We start from the raw sequence: 19,264 nt of genomic DNA, 5'->3' as shown, positions 1-19,264 counted from the left end.
GGGCAGCAAAGGGTCAAGGGCCAATCAACTAACTTTTGCTATCCAACTAAACCATCAAGGTTGTATACATTTCATGACATGAAATTTAATACCAAAACCTCTCTGTTGCACGAGTGGCTTTTAGCATACTTACGGTACATATTCCTCTGCCAGCACGGAGTCCTCCTCCTGAATTAATGAGCCGTTCCACTTCCAGTAGACATAGTCACTAATGTGGCCACTGACATTGCAGATCAGTTGTAGCTTGGATCCTGCAAAGCAATGTAGTTTTAATCATAGCAATTGACTTTTATCTGATTTTTCTAGATTAATAAATGACCATTGAATAAAAATTTTAAATTATAGAAAAGTACAAAGAAAAAGAAAAGTTGCCCTTAAGCCCACTACTTGGAGATAACCATGATTAGTAACTTCGTGCATCTTATTCCTCATCTTCTCTGTGTACACATGCAATTTTTTTCACATGCAATTTTAAAAATGGAGTGTTATTATCTATCATTTGTAAATATTGTACACTGGGAATTCCAGCTGACATGATCAGCCTTCCAAAATAGTCTGTTTAGTATTCCATAACACACTATGACTGATGCTTTTCCAATTGCTAAACACAATTTGTTTCTAATTTTTTCACAATTAGGATTAATATTCTAATGACCATTCTTGTACATTAATATTGTACATATTCTGAAGCACTACTTTGAATCTGGAAGTACAGATTTAAAAAGCCAGACCCCCTCCCCCAAGTGTACGTATCTACACTTTGTCCAGCAGTGTAGGTGAGTGACTTTTATCCCCCAAACCCCCAGATTCCAAATATTTTTGGTCATTGCCCAGTAAGAGAAGAAAAAATTCCATTTAAATATTCATCTGCATTTCTTGAAATCATGGTGAATGAACATGTCTTTTATAAGTTTAGTATTAATTTGCCTTTAAGAACTGCTTGTTATGCTTACTGTCTATTACTTAATTGATTCTCATATAAATCTCACTGCTATGTAGGAGCTTTTTATTCATCCATGATATTAACTCTTTATCATACATGAAAACTATTCCAAATACTGTTCAGAGTTCACTACTTTCCTTCTATTTTTGTTTATGGAAATTCTTTGGTGTAGATATTTTTATTTTTTATTTCGTCAAATTTCTGTTTTATCTGTTCTCACAATTTTTTTCTAAAAGCTCTACTACCAAATCAGGAAAATATCTATATACATTTTCATCAAGGTATATAAAATGTTCTCATTGTTTTATTGTTTTGACTGTTTGAGTTCTTTACTCTGTCTAGAATATAATTGAGTATGGTAGGAGGGAGAGATTTAACCTAAGCTTTTATCTAAATAGCTGATTGATCATTTCAGAACCACTTACTGAATAATAATTTGTAATGCCACTTTTATTAGAAAATAAATTATTTATCTGAGACTTTCTTAATTGATTTGAATGTGTATACTGATGCCAACAGTGCCACAATCTTAATTACTGCAGTTTTAGGGTAAATGTTAGTATCATTTAGAGCTCTTCTTCCCAATGTTATTTTAATAATCTCATCATTTTAATCTTCTGGGTGAATTTTAAGAACCACTTGCCAACTTTTGAGCCCATTCATATTTTTATTGGAATTCCATTAAAACTATAATTTTAAGAGTTGCTATTTTTACAATTTCCAGTTTTCCATATAAGAAAAAACATACATTTCTATTACAGTTTTCCTTAAATCAGTGTTTTTCAAAATTTCTTTCATTATTGTTCCCCTTGGAGCCTTCTAATACATTTTTATCCTAATTGCCTCCTTCCCAGTGAATTTTTAATACCACATACAGGATATTGCTTTAGATTTTTAATTCCAATAAGAACCAATTTTCTCCCCATTGGAAACAACATCACTCCTACTCTTTGTCGATATGTAAGCTTTAAATCTCAATTTTCCTGAGATATAGGTCAGAATTTGCATTTTTTTCTCCCCTATAAATCCTATATAGTTTTTAAAAGATTTTGCTAAGAAATTTTATAGACATCTCTATGACATGTTGCAAATGGGGTCTCTTTCCCCATTATGTTTTCTAGTTGGTTATTGCCAAACAAGTTTACCATTTTGGAATATCAATTTTATTCATTTGCTTGCTTTTACAAATACTTTGTTTATTTTAACAAAGTTGCTACAGACAATCCATTTAAAACCCATATGCCCAGGCCAAAAAGTACAAATAAAATAAAAAAGAGCAGTGTTCTGTTGTAGACACTTCTGCATGAATAACTTCATTAACTACTTATGAAAATCACAAGTTTTCGGGAATCTTCTGACAAGATTTTTCCTTGATCTTAAAATGGTTTATCTTCAGTGAAGCCATCTTTGGAGTTAGTCCCTATTCTCACCGTCTCTATGCCACCTTGACTCCAGCCCGATATTCCTCTTCTTTGGGGCCAGATCCCCACATTTTCAAAGCAGCTTTAAGTGAAGGAAAGGCCATTTTTCCACAGCTCGGTTCTCTGAGAAAATTCCATCTCCCACTGAAAGCCACAAGTCCAGGAGGGAAGTAACTTCCTGAAGTTGCCAGAACTTCAGGGCCAATCGGAAAGCCATTATGAACACTAGCATTGGTGAGTCTTATTTACCATAAGCCTGAAGACCCACAGTCCTGGAAAAGGTGACCCCTCTGTGCACACACATAATTCATAAAAAGGAGAGGGCAACGGGAAGGGCACTGAGGTTTCATCACCAAAACTCAGCACCAGGAAAACAAATGATAATGACTAATGGACACCAGAATTCACATCACCAGATGTCTTAAGGAGGTGAGGTGCCAGTCTTCAATTCCATCTTGAACGCCACATGACAAAAGAACTATTTTTAAAACTAAAAGAGGATTGAGGGGGAAAGAAGAAAAGATAAAAATAATATCTAAACTGTTGAATGACCCCCTGATAAAGGGGGTTTGTTCCTGATAAACTTCATTCACATCTTCCTCCATTCCCAGCTCCCTAGGACTGTGATTATCAGCAATCCTCTGACCTTCGAAGAGAAACCTGAGTGAATTCACTGGAACATTCAGTCTTTGACAATATGATTCTCTGAGTTTCCGGAGATGTGTCATCCACCATCCTCACTTCCAAAGTGAATCTCACTGCACCATGTCCAATGACTCTGAGTTTAATGTATGCTCCTTCCTTATCCCTCAAGTCCCCAGTAGAAGGTTTTGCCTCCTGGTCAAATGTAATGACAACGGCTTCACCCAGAGTCTCCTCTGCCAAGTAGTGGCCTCAAGGAGGCAGGACCTCACTCGGGGACTTACAAATCCATCTCTTCCCCACAGCACACCACCGCAGTTGAAGGGACTTCCGCTACACCTAGAATATTAATTTTATATCTGGCCAATTAATAATATATTAATCCTAACTTCTCCCCAGTAATTCTCTTGAGAGTTATACATACATTATATGATCTGAAAATAATAATAAAGTCCTTTTCTCCCTTACAGTAAGCATGCCTTGGTTCTTTTATGTATGATTGCCTCAAGTGGGCACTTCTAGAATATGTTAAGTAATGCTGCCTAATTTGGGCATCTATGCCTGTAGAACATCTAACACTACAGTGGTTCACCATTAAGAATGTTAGTGACTATTGGTTTGAATCAATATTATTTATTAAGTTAAGGAAGTATCCCCCAGTTTCTATTTTTCTAAGTCACTTTATTGGTAATTGGTATTGAATCTTAGCAAATGCCTGTTTGACACCCTTCAGGATAATCATATGACAGGGTGATGTGTGCATCTGGTCAATGGGATATGTTAAAATAACTGTTTCCTAATATGAAGCTATTTTTTAGATTTGGAGATCAATGCCACCTGAACTTCAGAACTCTAAAATGTATGCCACTAGAATATGAATTCTTAACAGAAGCTAGGGCCAACAGGGCAAAAAGTGGTTCTTGGGGAGAGGGCAAGAAAATCTTAGATATTGCAATGGTTTGGGGCCCTGACAAGTGCCATGGTACATCAACAGATATATAATAGATCTGTGGCATTAAAACTAAGGAAGGGAGGAAGATCGGGGAAGGGAAATGCCCTTTTAGGCTCTACAGGGGAGCATTAATGAGGAAAAAAAAAGGGGGTTGAGGAAAACTGCTCTAGATTCTATTGGCCTATATTTAATTTGAGTTTTCACACCTCTGTTTGTTTATATCTATGAATTTCTTTATATTACCTTCCACCATGAATAACAACTTGGCCAAGTACAGAATCCATTGGTCACAAACTTTCACCTTCTAATCTCCGTACAACTATTCACTGTCTTCATGCAGTGACTTTTACAGAAGAGCACTTTGCATGCCAGCCTGGTTTTTGATCCTCTGATACAAAAATCTGTTTTTATGTCTGGACCAGTGGTTTTCAAGAGAATTTTCAGGGACGGCAGAAATGTTCTATATTTGTGCTACCACGGTAATCACTGGTCACATCTGGCCATTAAGCCCTTGAAATAGGGCTAATGTGACTGACGAACTAATTTTTAATTGAACTAAATTAATTAATTTACTTAATTTAAATTTACATGTACATAGCCAAAACATATAGCTAGTGGCTATTGGAGTGTATAGTATAGGCCTGGATGCTTAGAGGATTATGTCTTTGTTCTTGAAACAAAAAATTTTCACTGGCTTGATGGTCATTCTAGAAAAATACTTTTCCTTTTTGGTCTGTTATCTTACCCTTCAGTCTAAAAGCTTAGCTCTGGTCTTAAGAAATCCATCCTGTGCCAGTCAGATAAATTACATTTCTCATTTCTAGTCCTGTTGAACTTAGCCTTTGGCTGATGTTTTCATGGGTAATAAGCATCCACAGGAAAGTGAGGGTGGACAAATCAGACATAGCTAGATTTCTGCTATGAAAGGCAGGAAATCCAAAGAAACATTTAAAGACATAATTTGTGCTATTTTCCCACTAATTATAGATCCATTCAGTAAATGGTTTCGGTTATGTGTAGTAAAGGTACAGTTTATCTTAATCTTGAGTTCAGAATAAAGATCTCAGCATAGCGTGATTGGAACCCACTTACCCAGACCTGCTTCCATGGTCTCATTAGCTGGACTCACAATTACAGGCCTCAGGGGCTTGTATTCTTCTGAAAGACAAACATCCGCAGGGCTTCTTAGTCTCTTACAGATCAGAATCTCAACTGATGACAACGGTTAGCAAAATGTACTAAGAAATACCACGTGGTTAGCTGGCCAGATATTCCCCTGAGTGCCAGAGCGTATGCGGCAGGGGACAGAAGGCAAGAGGTGAAGGAAGGAGGCCAATGAGGAGGTCACAGCTAAACCACGAATACCTGCTACCACGCCTGAGCCCTGCTCAACCCATCGAGTTTGATGCTACAAACACACACATCACCGGGACTCCAGACAAGTGCCTCTCTTGAAGCAAATCAGGAACAACAAGGAGCTCTGGGGACGGACTTCCGTGGATGAAGCATTAACCGGACAGACCATCCAGTGCTAGCACCTGCTTGTCTTTAGTAATTGTAGTAATGACCCAAGAGGGGAATGCCAAGCGATTCGGCAGAATTTATTTAAAAGGGCAGAAGAGTATTAGGGAGCTCCAGAAATTCATCTGAGTTTTATTTACAAGAAGATGGACTTCGAAGGTCCATCTGTGGCCAAGCCTGAGAAACTATGAATTGAAATGCCCATATTCTACCACGGTCAAAAAAAAAAAAAAAAAGTAGGCTCCATCAGGGCAGGATCTTGTCTCTCTTGTTCCCTAATGTACACCTAGAACAGTGCCTGGCGTATAGTAGATGCTCAATTAATATTTTTGAATCTGTTTTACGAAAACAAAATATGACCCCTTCTCTGATGAAGTATATTATTTCTATAAAGGGGATCAGAAAAGAAGAGAGTATTTAAAACATATTTGACCTATTAAAAAAAAAAATTCCCTAGTTCTCTCTAAAATTCTACCTGCTGGTCTGGTTGCTGTATGTAAAGAAAGACAAACCAGAGTTATCCCGTGGCCAGAGAGAGGCTGCTAAAAACCCAGGATGGGTGTGATATAAGGACTGTTGAAAATTATAATTCGCTGATGCTTGTAGGACTTGGGCAAGGAATTCATTTTGATTCAATAAAATTAACATTTGAAAGGGCGCCTGGGTGGCTCAGTCCTTAAATGTCTTGCCTTCAGCTCAGGTCATGATCCCCGGGTCCTGGGATCCAGCCCCAGGTCATGATCCCAGGGTCCTGGGATCCAGCCCCGCATATGGCTCCCTGCTCCTGGCTCCTTGTTCCTGGCTCCCTGCTCCACGGGAAGCCTGCTTCTCCCTCTCCCTCTCCCACTTCCCCTGCTTATGTTCCCTCTCTCGCTGTCTCTCTCTCTGTCTGTCAAAAAATAAATAAAATCTTAAAAAAAAGTTTAAAAAATAAGTAAATAAAATTAACATTTGAAAAATATAAATTATTAGAGAATTGAGAAAACCTAGCTATATGTATGGTGATCATATTTAGGGTTTATCTGAGACAGTCCCCATTTATTCCGGTTGTCCCAGCATAATTACTAATAAGGCCCCTTTAACTTTTAAAGTCCTGGTTAAAGGAACTCTTCTTTTATTACTGAAAGCTTACAAAATCTACTATTTACAGAAAGGCTGAGCATTCTGCCCATCCCCAGGTAATTTGTAGGAGTGCATTTTTTTGTAAAATCGCTTTTAAGGTGAAACATAATTAATAGAGAACTGAAAGCCTCGGGAAGATTTACAAGAATAATTATCTATGCCTATTTACTTCTCCTCTGTTTTTCACCAGGCACACGGTCACAAGCTGAGCATACTTGATCTCTAATCTCCCCAACAACCTTGGAAAATTCTATCATCTTACAGAGGAGGAAGCAGGCTTAAAAGAGGAAAAGTAACTGAGCTAACAAGAAACTAAGAGGGACAGTGCAGTCTGGGAACGCAACATATTCCAAAGCCCATTAGCGTCCACCCCATCAAGATCAAGTCAATTTTCCTTACTGCTAGACACTTGGACTCCCCAGGTGAAAGTGCTCAGAACTGTCCTTCCTCATACACCAGTCACAGGGAACCCCAGAGCTCTCTAGAAGAACCATCTTTAGTCATGCAAAGAACAAGCCTCTTACTTCAGTTGGAAAACGTAACTCCTACCGTCTAATTAGCACTGCATCTGAAACAGGAATGCAAAACATGTACATAATATTGGCAACAACAAAGCTAAAGCCATGCGACCTCTGGCAAGTCATCAAGCTTCTCTTGGGTTTAGTTCCTCCCTGAACAATGAAGGTAATATTAGAATCATGGTTTCTGGGCCTTCCCAGGTTCAAACCCCTAGGATTGGAGCTGTGACTCACCTATAGTCATCAGTTCTATAACCCGGGTAATACGGTATTGCTTTCCCAAGTACGTGTAGAATGTTCCACAAGTATATTTCCCATTATGTGCTGCAGTCACATTTGCTATGATGAGTCTATCTGTCACTCCCGTAAAGTTTATATTGTCAAGAAGTAGAGGTTTGCAATCCTAGATAGAGGGAGAAGTAAGAAGTATTAAAACCAATTAATGATTTTCCCCAGCCTACCAGCAAAAGAAACTCCATTTTTTCGCATTGGCAAATGTCTTATGCATGTCATGTATATATACATATATATTCATATTCATAGATATTCCTACATATATGAATTGAATACCTCAGGAAAATTTACAAGAATAATCATCATACACTTGTTTATTTCTCCTCTGTTGTCAACCAGACACATGATCACAAGCTGAGCATATATGTGAATATATATGACTATGTTCCTTGCGTGCAAGTTTTAAAATATAGTATTTTTTTGGCAATAGTACCAATTACATTCCCAGGGTATTAAATCTTTATGCTTATGAGCCTTGCACTTTGAAGACAAGTGAAGACAAATTTACTTTGCAAGAAAACCATGTTTGAGGACAGAATGCTAACGTCATAATTTCTCAGTAATGCTGAACTTCCTTTCTGCATTGATATTATTTATTTTGTACTTCTTAACCTCTACAAGATGATTCCCCCTGTAAGCTCCAACAAACTAGGTAGATCAAAGGTGCCAAAACATGACGTGTTCCAGGGAATGCTAGCCAATCCACTCTTAAGACAGTTACAGAAACTTAGGGTGCCTGGGTGGCTCAGTTGGTTAAGCGACTGCCTTTGGCTCAAGCCATGATCCTGGAGTCCGGGATCGAGTCCCACATCAGGCTCCCTGCTCAGCAGGGAGTGCTTCTCCCTCTGACCCTACCCCCTCTTGTGCTCTCTCTCTCTCTCTCTCTCTCATTCTCTCTCTCTGTCAAATAAATAAAATCTTTAAAAAAAAAAAAAGACAGTTACAGAAACCACTCAGTTATTTAAGAACCACTTAGTATTTTTAATAAAACAAAAACACAATATATTTTATAATAAATAGAGATCTCTCAAACACCTTGAATTTATAATCAGCCTTATCTTTACATCTTTTATTTCTACTATCCTTTTCTCAACTTTATCTTGTTAAATAAAATTAACAGAAAGTAAGACTTTCATTAAATGTATGCAGTCTTACAACTTTAAAAAAAAAATTCCTATTAAGTTTCACCAGGCGAAAGCAAGCAATACGTCAAATGAAAAAGTACCCTGCAGATTCACCCTATTGTCTAGGACAGAAAATTTTATTTGCTGAAAAAGTAAAATACCGTATTTCACGTAAAATTACCTTATGCCACTCTATTTTGGGTAACTCATTTTTTTCATCTTTAAAAAACTCCATGTAAGGACACACAAGTTGTCCATCTGCTGCAACAGGTAGTCTCTGTGTAAATATAGCTTCTCTGTTGTAACACAAGTTAGGTTCATGCTGTACAAACTTAGTAGTTATTTTAATTTTGAGGCAGTAAGTTGAATTCCTAAAATCAATCAAAATAGGTGAATTCAGCACAATTAACAATGTTTCTGTCCTTATCTATTGCAGGCACACAGAACACATGTTTGCAACATACGGATTCCTTTCATACCTTATGGTGCAATAGTAATATCCTGAATCCTCCACCTTAGCAGGAACAAACCAAAGTTTATCTTCATGCTGATGAATCCTGGAGGCTACTTCCATAGATATAGGTGTCTTGCTGTCATTTTTATACCAAATTATAGGGCCTTTCTTTTCATTTGGGTTAAGAAGACATGAACGAACATCAATTTCATATGCAGATGAAACTAAAATTACTTGTTCTGCACGTTCCTCACATATGTCTTTAAAAGGGAAAAAGAGAAAGCAATTTCTGTGAGAAATTCATCCATGTTTCTTAATGTAATATCAACATTTAAACACATTAACTATAAAATACATCAGTTCATATTATATATGTTTTAACAGCTTTATGATTAAAAGCATCATCCTGGAAGTCTGAAAGATTTATATTCAAATCCAGTCGTGCCACTTACTATTTGTGTGCCCTTGGGAAAGTTATTTAACCTCTCTTATCCCCTCTTTATTCATCTGAAAATTGGTGCTAATGTAGCAGGAGAGAGATCTGCTTCAGTACAAAATGGACTGGATTTGCCCTCCCACCTGAACAATTAAAAAAATGGACCAAGTATATGAAACAATATTCAAGACATTGAACATCACGGAACAAAGGACAGAAATACCAGAAAGATGGAAAACAGAATAGGTGAGCCCTACAATTTACCCAAGACCAGAGTGAGAATTGCCAAAAGGATTAGAGTGAATATCCACTGGAGCACATACTTCTGTTCTCAACAGCTAGAATGGAAAACCTCATTAATCATGGAACATCAGTAGGGTACCCAGAGGGTTTTGACCCTGTAGATGGGGCAAATTAGGCCTAAAATTAGCCTTTTTCTGATTCTGACTAATAAAGCTTATAAGCAAAACCTGAAAGGATCAACTATTTCCAAGTGACAACCTTGTGGCAGAACAGTTCAAGGACATTTTTAGTAATACAAAAATACCCAGCACTCAAAATGGTAAAACCTACAATGTCTAGCATTCAATAAAAAATTACTAGGTGTGCAAAGAAGTGGGACAATACAATCAATGATAAGAAGAAAATAATCAGGGCGCCTGGGTGGCTCAGTCAGTTGAGTGCCTGCCTTTGGCTCAGGTCATGATCTTCGGGTCCTGGGACTGAGCCTGGCCTCAGGCTCCCCACTCAGCAGGGAGTCTGCTCCTCCCTCTCTCTCTGTCCATCCCCCCACTTGTGTTCATGCTCTCTCTCTCTAAAATAAATAAACAGGGCGCCTGGGTGGCTCAGTTGGTTAAGCGACTGCCTTCGGCTCAGGTCATGATCCTGGAGTCTCGGGATCGAGTCCCACATCGGGCTCCCTGCTCAGCAGGGAGTCTGCTTCTCCCTCTGACCCTCCCCCCTCTCATGTGCTCTCTCTCTCTCTCTCTCACTCTCTCTCTCAAATAAATAAATAAATCTTAAAAATAAAAAAATAAAAATAAATAAATAAACAAAATCTTTTTAAAAAAGAAGAAAATAATCAATCAAAACTGACCCAGAAATGATACAGATGACAGACTTAATAGATTGAAAATTCAAATAGTTATTACTACTGTGTTCCATTTGTTCAAGATACTAGATCAAACATGTTGAGTAGAGACATAATAGAGATCTTTTTTTAATTTAAATTTTTAATGATGAAAACTACAATGCTAACTTAAAAAATATATCGGATATGATTAATGGCAGATTTGACACTACAGAAAAAAAGATTAGTGGATCTCAAGCCATAGCATTATTAAATCTCTTTAAAGATAACTGAATGTTTAAAGCAAAAATAAAAAAAGGATTGTGAGATTTGTAACATATAAAGAAGTAAAATGTTTAGGGAACAATTAGACAAAGTTCGAGAAGAGAGAAGTGGATGTATATTGTTTTATGTTTTTTATAGTATATGTGAAATAGTATAGTATCACACAGCAATAAGTTAAAGACAGATACCATAAGCCTGAGAGCAGTTATTTTTAAAAAGACAAGCTATTAGTATATGTGAAACAAAGGAGAGAAAGTGAATTGTGATATATGGATGGCAAAAAAGCACATGAAAAGAAGTTCATTGTCATTAGCAAGAAATGGAAATTAAAACTACAAACAGGTATTACTCCTTTCAGTATTAAAATTGAAAAGCTTGACAATATCAGGTGTTGGTGAGATGTGGAACTTTCACATTCACGTTCACTGCTGGTGAGGGTATAAAATGGTACAACTGCTTGGAAGACACATCAGTAGGTTCTTAAAAAGTTTGATATAAGCCTAACATATGACCCAGCCATTCCCCTCTGAGGTATTCACCCAAGAGGAATGAAAACATATGCCCATTCAAAGACCTGAACGCTAACTTTCTTAGCACCTTTACTCTGAATAGTCAAGAACTAGAAATAGCTGAAATGTCCATCAAATGTGAATGGATAAATAAATGGTGATATACCCATACAATAGACAACTACCATGTAATAAAATAATAACTATCAATTTATACCATCTGAATGGATCTCAAAAAAATTATGCTGACTGAAAGAAGCCAGACTAAAACAAACAAACAAAGCCATCTCTTGATGGCTCTCAGCTATGGGTTCGTAACAACTACATTTAACACCTCTTCTGAATGAAAGCCAGGATCTCCCATCACACTCTTCAATCAGCAACAAAGTCGGAGGAGGCCTGGCCTTGACATTGGAGGCCTGGATTTTAGCTCCTGCTCTGACATTAGCTATGTGAGCTTGGACTCTTAGCCTCACTGTGCCTCAGTTTCCCAATCCGTAAATGAGAGAATGCACAGTACAGTTCTGGGATCAGGAGGCTCTCTGTTCTGGGATTCAACAGAAATAGGTGAGGGAAAAAAATGACTCTGTCAGGGAAGGTTCTTCATGTATTCTAAACAACAGGATTTCTCAGCAGACAAGAACACGAAGAAATGCTTAACTTACCGGCTTCCAGAGAAGAAATCAATACAGCTATGAAACAAACAAGCCTGAGTAACACTTTCATATTCTCCTGGAAAAGAGAGGTATGGACGTGAAACAAAAATAAAAATGTTACTATTCCAGAAAAATCTCTAAAACCATATACATTAACTCCCACCTGCCTCCACCCTCAGCCCCAAGTCACAATGATGGGTTAGTCTCCCCACATCAATGTGATCATGCTTCTGGTCAGAATTGGGGACCTACCTCACAACAGTTAAAACTGCATTCCTTACATATCCTATAATTCTGACATTTTATTCACATAAATTGGCCTTCTCCCAAGTGCACCCAGATTAATTGCATTATTATCATATTTACTTTTAAACTATATTTCGATTATTAAAATAAGAAGTCTAGCAGCCTGGCTTATTAGCTCTTTCTGTAACTGTGTGGGTGTGTGTTTTAAGGCTCCATGATAGAGAGGCAGAAAATAAAGGATTAAATTATTTCCCAATGGCTGGTTCCAGGCCAATCAACTGCTCCTGTTAGTTTATCTAAAACAATATAAAGACACCAGGAAACTAAGTGAACCGGGCTAGCTGTTAGTTCATGCAATTACAAGGTCTGACTTGTCTGATTACTAAGCATGGGAGAAGAAAAGGAAGGTGCCAGAGTGAGTTTTATACAGATTCTATCTCAAGATGTAATTCTAAATTAATTGTGGGGAAATGCTGATTCATTACAGGTCCAAGGCAAATGGCCTGCCACCACAGGGCAGTGTGATGTCGGACACAACGCCTCCTAAGGCTTCAGTTCCCTCATACATACCCGTGGGCATGGAGTCAGACGGTCACTGAGCCATTGCCACTCCGATAGTCTATAAACATGGAAGCCAAGCCCCCTGGGTCCAGGTTTTGCTTTGCCTGCCCCAGAACTGCTCTGAGAAAAAGCAGGGGAGATAATGGCCCCTTCCTCTCAACAGGGGACCTTCTGAATCCAGATAAGTCCCCAGAACCTCAGGGCAAGGGGGGGTCATCTCCTGGCCAGGAGATGTGGTTAAGGGTCATATGTCCAAGGAAGGCCAGTGGAAGGGAGGTTAAGATGCACCCGAGACTAAACTAACCGTGCTCCAGACAAAAATTAACACAAACCCCACTAGCCACCCCCCCGAAACAACACAGAAATTCCAAGGATGATGCCAAACCTGACTAGACTTGCACTGCCAATAGTTGAAAGGGTGGCCAACTGAGGAAGTCTCTCAACAGCATCTGTGTTCTGCTATATGCCAGGCAGAGTGCTAGTCCCACAGACAAAAAATAATAATAATAATAATTAATGAAATAAAATAATAAAAACAAGAAGCCACCCTTCAAGATGGCCACAATTTAGGCATAAGCCCCATGTGATCACGGATGAGTCCCACACCCTCCCATCAATGGCACTGGATCAAAGCCCAGCTTCCATGCTTCAGTTCCCCATCTTGTCAGATGGGGATGACTTGAGCGGTATTTGTCACTGACAACTGTTGAGGGTGAAATGAATTGTCAGGTGTGAGGGGTGTAGAACCATCTGGCAAATGGTCACCCTCAAATGTTAGCTGTTATAATCACCCCCATGCTGATGACAAGTACAAGCTTTGGTGAAATGTTTCCAGATATCCATTCATTTCTTTATTCATTCACTGCTGAATTCAACAATTGTATACTGGATATTTACTACGTGCCATAGTAAATATCTATACATGGCCCTGGGAACAAACAGGAATAATGACCCAGGGTCTGGCTCAAGCAGCTCATCAGCCAGTGGGGAAAGCGGGCAGGTCCACAGAGTTATCCGATGATGCGGGGGTGTCTATGGGGAGAGGAATGCCCAGGGCCCTAACTCAGCCTGGAGGAGGGGTTACCTGAACCTCATGAGGTGGTGGGGAGCATCTGGAGGAGACCAGTCCCAACCAGTTCTGGAGCATCAACCAAAGGTGGGAAGCCAAGAAGCAAAGCTGGGGAAGCTGACAGTGCCCAGAACACAGAGCCTGGCTGTGGAGTTGGGACAGCAATTTGTAGATGGCAAAAAAGAGAATCACTTAAAGGTGTTAAGCCACAGGGTGGTGTACAATCAGATTTCGTAGAAATCTCGGCACCCGTGTGGAATGTAAACCGGAGACAAGAGGGTAGGCAGGGAGAGCAGGCTGCAGTGAAAGGGTGTCCAGATGAGAGAGGATGTGGCCGTGAGCCAGCCAGCAGTGAGGGATAGACAGAAAGGGGGCATATCTGAGACTCGCTCAGAGGCCAGCAAGAGGAGGGCTGAGGGAGGGCTGGGATGCAGCTGCCCCGATTCACTCAGACCAAGACCAGCGAGGGCCAAGCCAGGTAAGAGGGACATGTTCCAGAACCCACACTCCAGAGCCCGGGGAGATGACCCAAGGGTGTCACTCACAGCCCCACTGGGCTTGGGTCTGCTGGGGCTAGCTAGCAGTGTTGCCTCCGACAGAAATGGAGAATCCGAGTGTCAGCTGAAAGCTGAGTGACATGGACACAGGGCCTGGAATGTGCTGGAACTGGACAGCACACAGTGCACTGGGAGCCATCAGCACACTTGTCATAGCTGTAGTGATCGGTAAGTGGCCCTCGGAAAGTGGGTGAGCAGTGGCCCTCAGTGGGGTCACCGACCCCTTCAGAAATCAGATAAAACCATGGAGCTGTCCCAAAGGAAAGTGTACGGACAAACAGAACGTTCTGTGCACAGTGAGAGAGACGCCAGAATCACCTGAAGCTGAGGTTGGAGGCTCCAGCCGTCTGTGAGAAAGCGCTGATGGAAGCAGCCCTGTTACCTTGGAGATGGCCCTTTCTTGTGTGAAGTGCTCCTGCTTCTCAGGACCGAGTCAGCATCCTTGAGGGGCAAGTCTACCTGGGGAAGGAGGCACACATGCCAGCGTGAGCTTCAGTGAGGAAGCTTCCAGCTACCGACTACTGCCCAGACCTCAAGAGGTGTCCAGAAACAACCAACACAAGCTAACAAAAATGAGTCACATGTTTAAAGAGCCCTATGTTCCACAGTCCTCTGAGACAACTGTTTCAGAAAATCGAATCACAGGGGGTCAGGAATACCAAGAGGTTGACGACCACCATCTCTTTTGGAATAAGCACACATAGCCTGGCACTTCGCGGGGCCCAGGCAGAAAGGTGGAACCACCTACGGGCATCTCGCCACTTTATGCCCTTAGGGAACAGAGCTCAGAGAGAGAACCAGATGCCAGGGAAAAAAAATGAACAGGCCCTTTATAAGAACAGGCACGCTGTGAGTGCTCGGGCTTCCTTCTGTCAAGCACACTGATACACCTGCATTCCAAATTACAGAATCTGAAAGAACTTCCAAAAAGCTGAGCTGAGATGTGTCCTTGTTGTGTCCTGTAGACATCGCACCATCCATTCCCTGGTTTTTACAGTTTACTTTTGATTTTTCGGAGTCTGGTATTTGTTTCAGGTCTGATTCATTTCCTGAGGCCTTTGCAATTGCTGGTAAGGCTGAAGCATAAGGCCTTTTAATGCCCGATCCATAAAATAGCCTGACTAATGCAACACCAAACACTCTGCTTAGATTAAACGGACTAACTAGCACCCGATCATTCATGTCAGATTTATGGGAGGGTACACAGCCCATCATTAAGGGATCAGAGGCACAGAGGCTTATCCACATGAATCGTAACACAAAACCAAAGACTCCCTGGTCTTCCTGTCCCCTGTCCGAAGCACAGTGCCCCCCCCCCACCTCCATCAGTGTGGCCCAGAAATGAGCGCAGTTTGGGGTGGGGGGACTTGTAGGGAGAATGTCAGAGAAATGAATAGGGTGGGGAGGGGGAAGAAGGATGGGCAAGAGGAATGAATTTATTTGGAAAGTCCAGGAAACCTTTTGCAGAGTTGACTTCCCAAGTCCCCCAAAAACCACTTCACTTTCCCTCTTCCTCTTTGCCCCAGAAAGTTTTTTAAAAGAACTTTTATCTTCACTGTCTCTTTTTCCCATCCTCTGCTACTGGGTTCACGGCTTCTTCTCCTTGCCCATCTGCAAGCATTCTGCCAGTCTCCCTCCATGGCACCTCCACAGGGCTCCCCAGGCCTGTCACTTGGTTCTACCCTTTCCAGTCAGCCCGCTTCTTCTGTGACTTCCCACCAGCTCTGAGCTGATTCTGATCTGAGGCCTTTCCCGGGGGGCCCTGTAGACACCCCCTTCCTCCACAGCCAGGAGCAGCAAGTCACATAGGTTCTCCCTGGCCCAGGGCACCTGGTGCCTCAGACCTCTGGCTCTGGCACCCACGGCTCCCCTGGGGGCTGGCCTTCCCTAACTGGGCCAGGAGAGAAAGGTACAGAGAAGATCATCTCCCTCCCCCATACTCTTGTGAAGAGGGCCCCCATCCTATTCAGCCTGCATTGTGGTCAGAGCTCAGGAAGGCAGGGAAGGAGGGAGAGAGGGAGGGACCCGTCTACCCAGCATCTTCACATGGCCTCAAATCAAGGGGAGAAAGGATGGAGTATGGGTACTGAGTGTGAGTCAGAGAACAGAAATGCGAGGGGAACCATTATGGGGCCGGCAATGGCACTGGAAGAGGAAGACTACTACTTCAGGGGCTACACAAAGGCTGCACAGCCAGGAAGCCAGGGAGGACGCTGAGGAGGAGCAGAAGGAGCAGCACCAGACACGGGACGTGACTCCCGCCGGGAGGGATACCGGCTAAGCCAACCTCCCTTGTCCAGAGGCCACGGAGCGAAAACCTGCTGCGACTTTTGAAATCAGTTTACAAGTAAACTTCAAAATATTTTTCAGAAAGTATTGACAATAAGAAACATTACAGATTTACTCCACTGTGTCATTGTTCAGATGAATTTTCCTCCACCTAAAATGAAAGGATGAAGGAAGCGGAAAGGATTAATGCTCCCAAAAATTAACACACCGCTCCTTTCCTACCCTTACATGCAGTGATATCTGTATTACATATGAAATTTCCCACCCTGCCTACCATCCCTTCCAGAGTGGATTCCAGCTGGGGAGCAGCGGCCCAGGGACACCGAGCTACCGACGCCCGACCGGGACCCAGAATGACAGGCGGCTCGGCTGGTCACCCCCCTGCCCCTAGCAGCCTAGCCCATTCGCTGCAGTGCACCGGGGTGGGAAAACAGGAAGCAGAGCTTTCTATGACAATCACATGAAAAAGCGAGCCATCGTGAACTTCCCAAGTACAGTTCCCCTTGCTTTTTGGTGATTACAACGTTATCTGGAAACCGGTACACACCATGGCTCTGTGGCACACGATGGATACATGCGAAGCCTCTTGTTTATTACAGAGAAAGTGGCAACGTGACTGTGAGGCATACAGCAATGTCCTACTAGACCTAGCACGACCGACTTCAGCAGGAGCTCAACTACAGAAGCACAGACGGGAGTGTAAGAATTAACGATGGACGTGCAGGCTCCTCAGCAGAAGCCCTGCTTCATCTCCGAGAGCTGTCCTGTCCGGCTCCAAGGAACTCCATACCCCGTGCAGATACAGGAAAAGTTGACAGCTGAGGGATGGAGGGACAGTCACCAGAACCCAAGAGGCTTCCCCAAGGCCCAGGGCCCCGGTGCAGAGGGAAGGAGAGGTCATTCCCACGTTGTGGCCATGGTGCATCTATTAACGCCTTCTTATTCTTGAAGAATTTCCCACAACCTTGAGGAATTTCCTTCTTATTCCTGAGGAATTCCCCCACATTGTGTGTCTCGCCTGCCAGGCCAGAAGCCAGGCACAGGACAGAGGTGGCACGCATCAGACACACCCCAGACCTCATGAAGACACATGCACTGTGTGGGTCCACTTCTGGGGAGGGGGTCAGCAGGCACGTGGCTCTGGGAGCATGGACTGTCCCACACAGCATCTGCATGGAGCAGCCCCTCGTGGGGCTTGTGCTCTTCCTGTCCACGTCAACCTCCCAGCTGGACTCCCTGGATGGCCCCCCCGCTCGGTCACGTATCATGAGGCGCCCTGAGCGTGCATACGGGTAGACATCCCGCTCCACACATCCAAGTCTACCCTCCCCCCGCCCATACAGCCCGGGCCACTCAGCAGATCAGGGAGGCATAGCGGCGGGAGTCCACAGGGGAATGACCTAAGAAAGAGACCTATAGATAAGCTCTGCCCAGGCTCTTTGGACAAGGAATTTCCAGGGTCCCGGGTACCTGGATTACGGCCAGGCTGGTGGGCACAGGCTCCGAGGAGGCACATCCTTTTAGCCCCACAGACTCCTGGCCATGCTGAGGCCCGCGGCTGGCTGAGAAGCAGCACAGGACCCTCTGAAGTACAGGGCCTGGATGAGACCCCTCTCACCTGGCTCTAAGGGAAATTCTGCAGGAGCCACACCTCGGTAGAAACCCAAGAAGAAAGGGAAGACAACAGCAGAAGCCTCCTCCTCCTTCCAGGGACCTGAAGGGCCCCACGTCTGAAATTTAAACGGAAATCCTACTGGCAGTTTTCACATTTCCACCGCCTACCCGCTCACTCTTCACACTGAGTGCCTCACAAATACATACACAGCCTCGTTTAATATGACTTCTCATCCCACGCACTATTCAACATTGAGTAAAACTGAGGAGGGACTGTTCCCTGAAAGAAGCAAAGATGAAAGCAGGTTCTTCAGCCTTTTCCGTATTGTCACACCTCCACGTGAACCATCGTGAACACCTATGGGGAGCGGGGCATGGTATTAAAATCAAGCCTGTAATTATGATCTTCACCTGTTATAAGGACTCAAATGGCAATTAAACAGTCTCCAGTATCGTTAAGACCAAAAATGTCAGTTTTCAAGACAAGGTGTAAAGGAACTTACTCATAAAGCCATAGAACCACGTGATTGTGGAAGATTCTTTAGAATTCTGGGCTTACACAAGTCCCTGTTTCTTAATCTAGAATCTGCAAATCCCCAAGGGGAAGCTGTGTTCAGCCAGGGAACTCAGAGTCGAACTTCCTGGGGTACTGATTCGACTCAAGGATTTTCTGGGCAGAGTCATTTTTTATATTAGAGAAAACACTGCTATATTATGAAATGGAAAGAAAAATCTCCCAGAGGTAAAACATGAGTCATCAAAGAACTAGCCCTTAGGGTGAGCCACTTTGGAGTGCTAGCCTGAGCATTCACTTTTCATTTCCCAAGAGGAGTCCTTTGGTGGTAAAATCTGGGAGGCACTGCCCTACACAGACAACAATCATCTCTACCCGGTCCCAGTCACGGGAAATGAAACCATGGGGGCCACACAACGTCACACCCATGGGGCCAGACAGAGCAACCTCGCCCTAACACTGAGGAGG

The 19,264-nt window shown here is 42.4% G+C and overlaps 1 protein-coding gene across 14 annotated transcripts in view; it reads right to left on the bottom strand.

Annotated features, from left to right (window-relative positions):
* IL1R1 (interleukin 1 receptor type 1) overlaps positions 1 to 19,264 on the bottom strand; it is a 69,945-nt gene that overhangs the window by 8,040 nt on the left and 42,641 nt on the right. For 3 of the 14 annotated variants that reach the window (XM_025869058.2, XM_073897904.1, XM_073897903.1), the window contains exons 2-7: positions 11,956 to 12,022; positions 9,017 to 9,251; positions 8,719 to 8,908; positions 7,354 to 7,522; positions 5,051 to 5,116; positions 134 to 251 (exon numbers count right to left, since the gene is read on the bottom strand). In XM_025869058.2, the coding sequence (XP_025724843.1) occupies positions 134 to 251; positions 5,051 to 5,116; positions 7,354 to 7,522; positions 8,719 to 8,908; positions 9,017 to 9,251; positions 11,956 to 12,022 (845 nt within the window). Of the gene's footprint in view, positions 1 to 133; positions 252 to 288; positions 3,346 to 5,050; positions 5,117 to 7,353; positions 7,523 to 8,718; positions 8,909 to 9,016; positions 9,252 to 11,955; positions 12,023 to 13,138; positions 13,232 to 14,697; positions 14,839 to 19,264 lie in introns of those variants that run through there. The other 11 variants (XM_025869060.2, XM_025869061.2, XM_073897899.1 and 8 more) reach the window with 8 other exon arrangements.

The sequence above is a fragment of the Callorhinus ursinus genome, unplaced genomic scaffold (genome assembly GCF_003265705.2).
Source record: "Callorhinus ursinus isolate GAN/ISIS: 27379988/994484 unplaced genomic scaffold, GSC_fseal_2.0 scaffold10, whole genome shotgun sequence".
Taxonomy (NCBI): Eukaryota; Metazoa; Chordata; class Mammalia; order Carnivora; family Otariidae; genus Callorhinus; species Callorhinus ursinus.
This window is presented reverse-complemented; position numbering and strand designations above follow the sequence as displayed.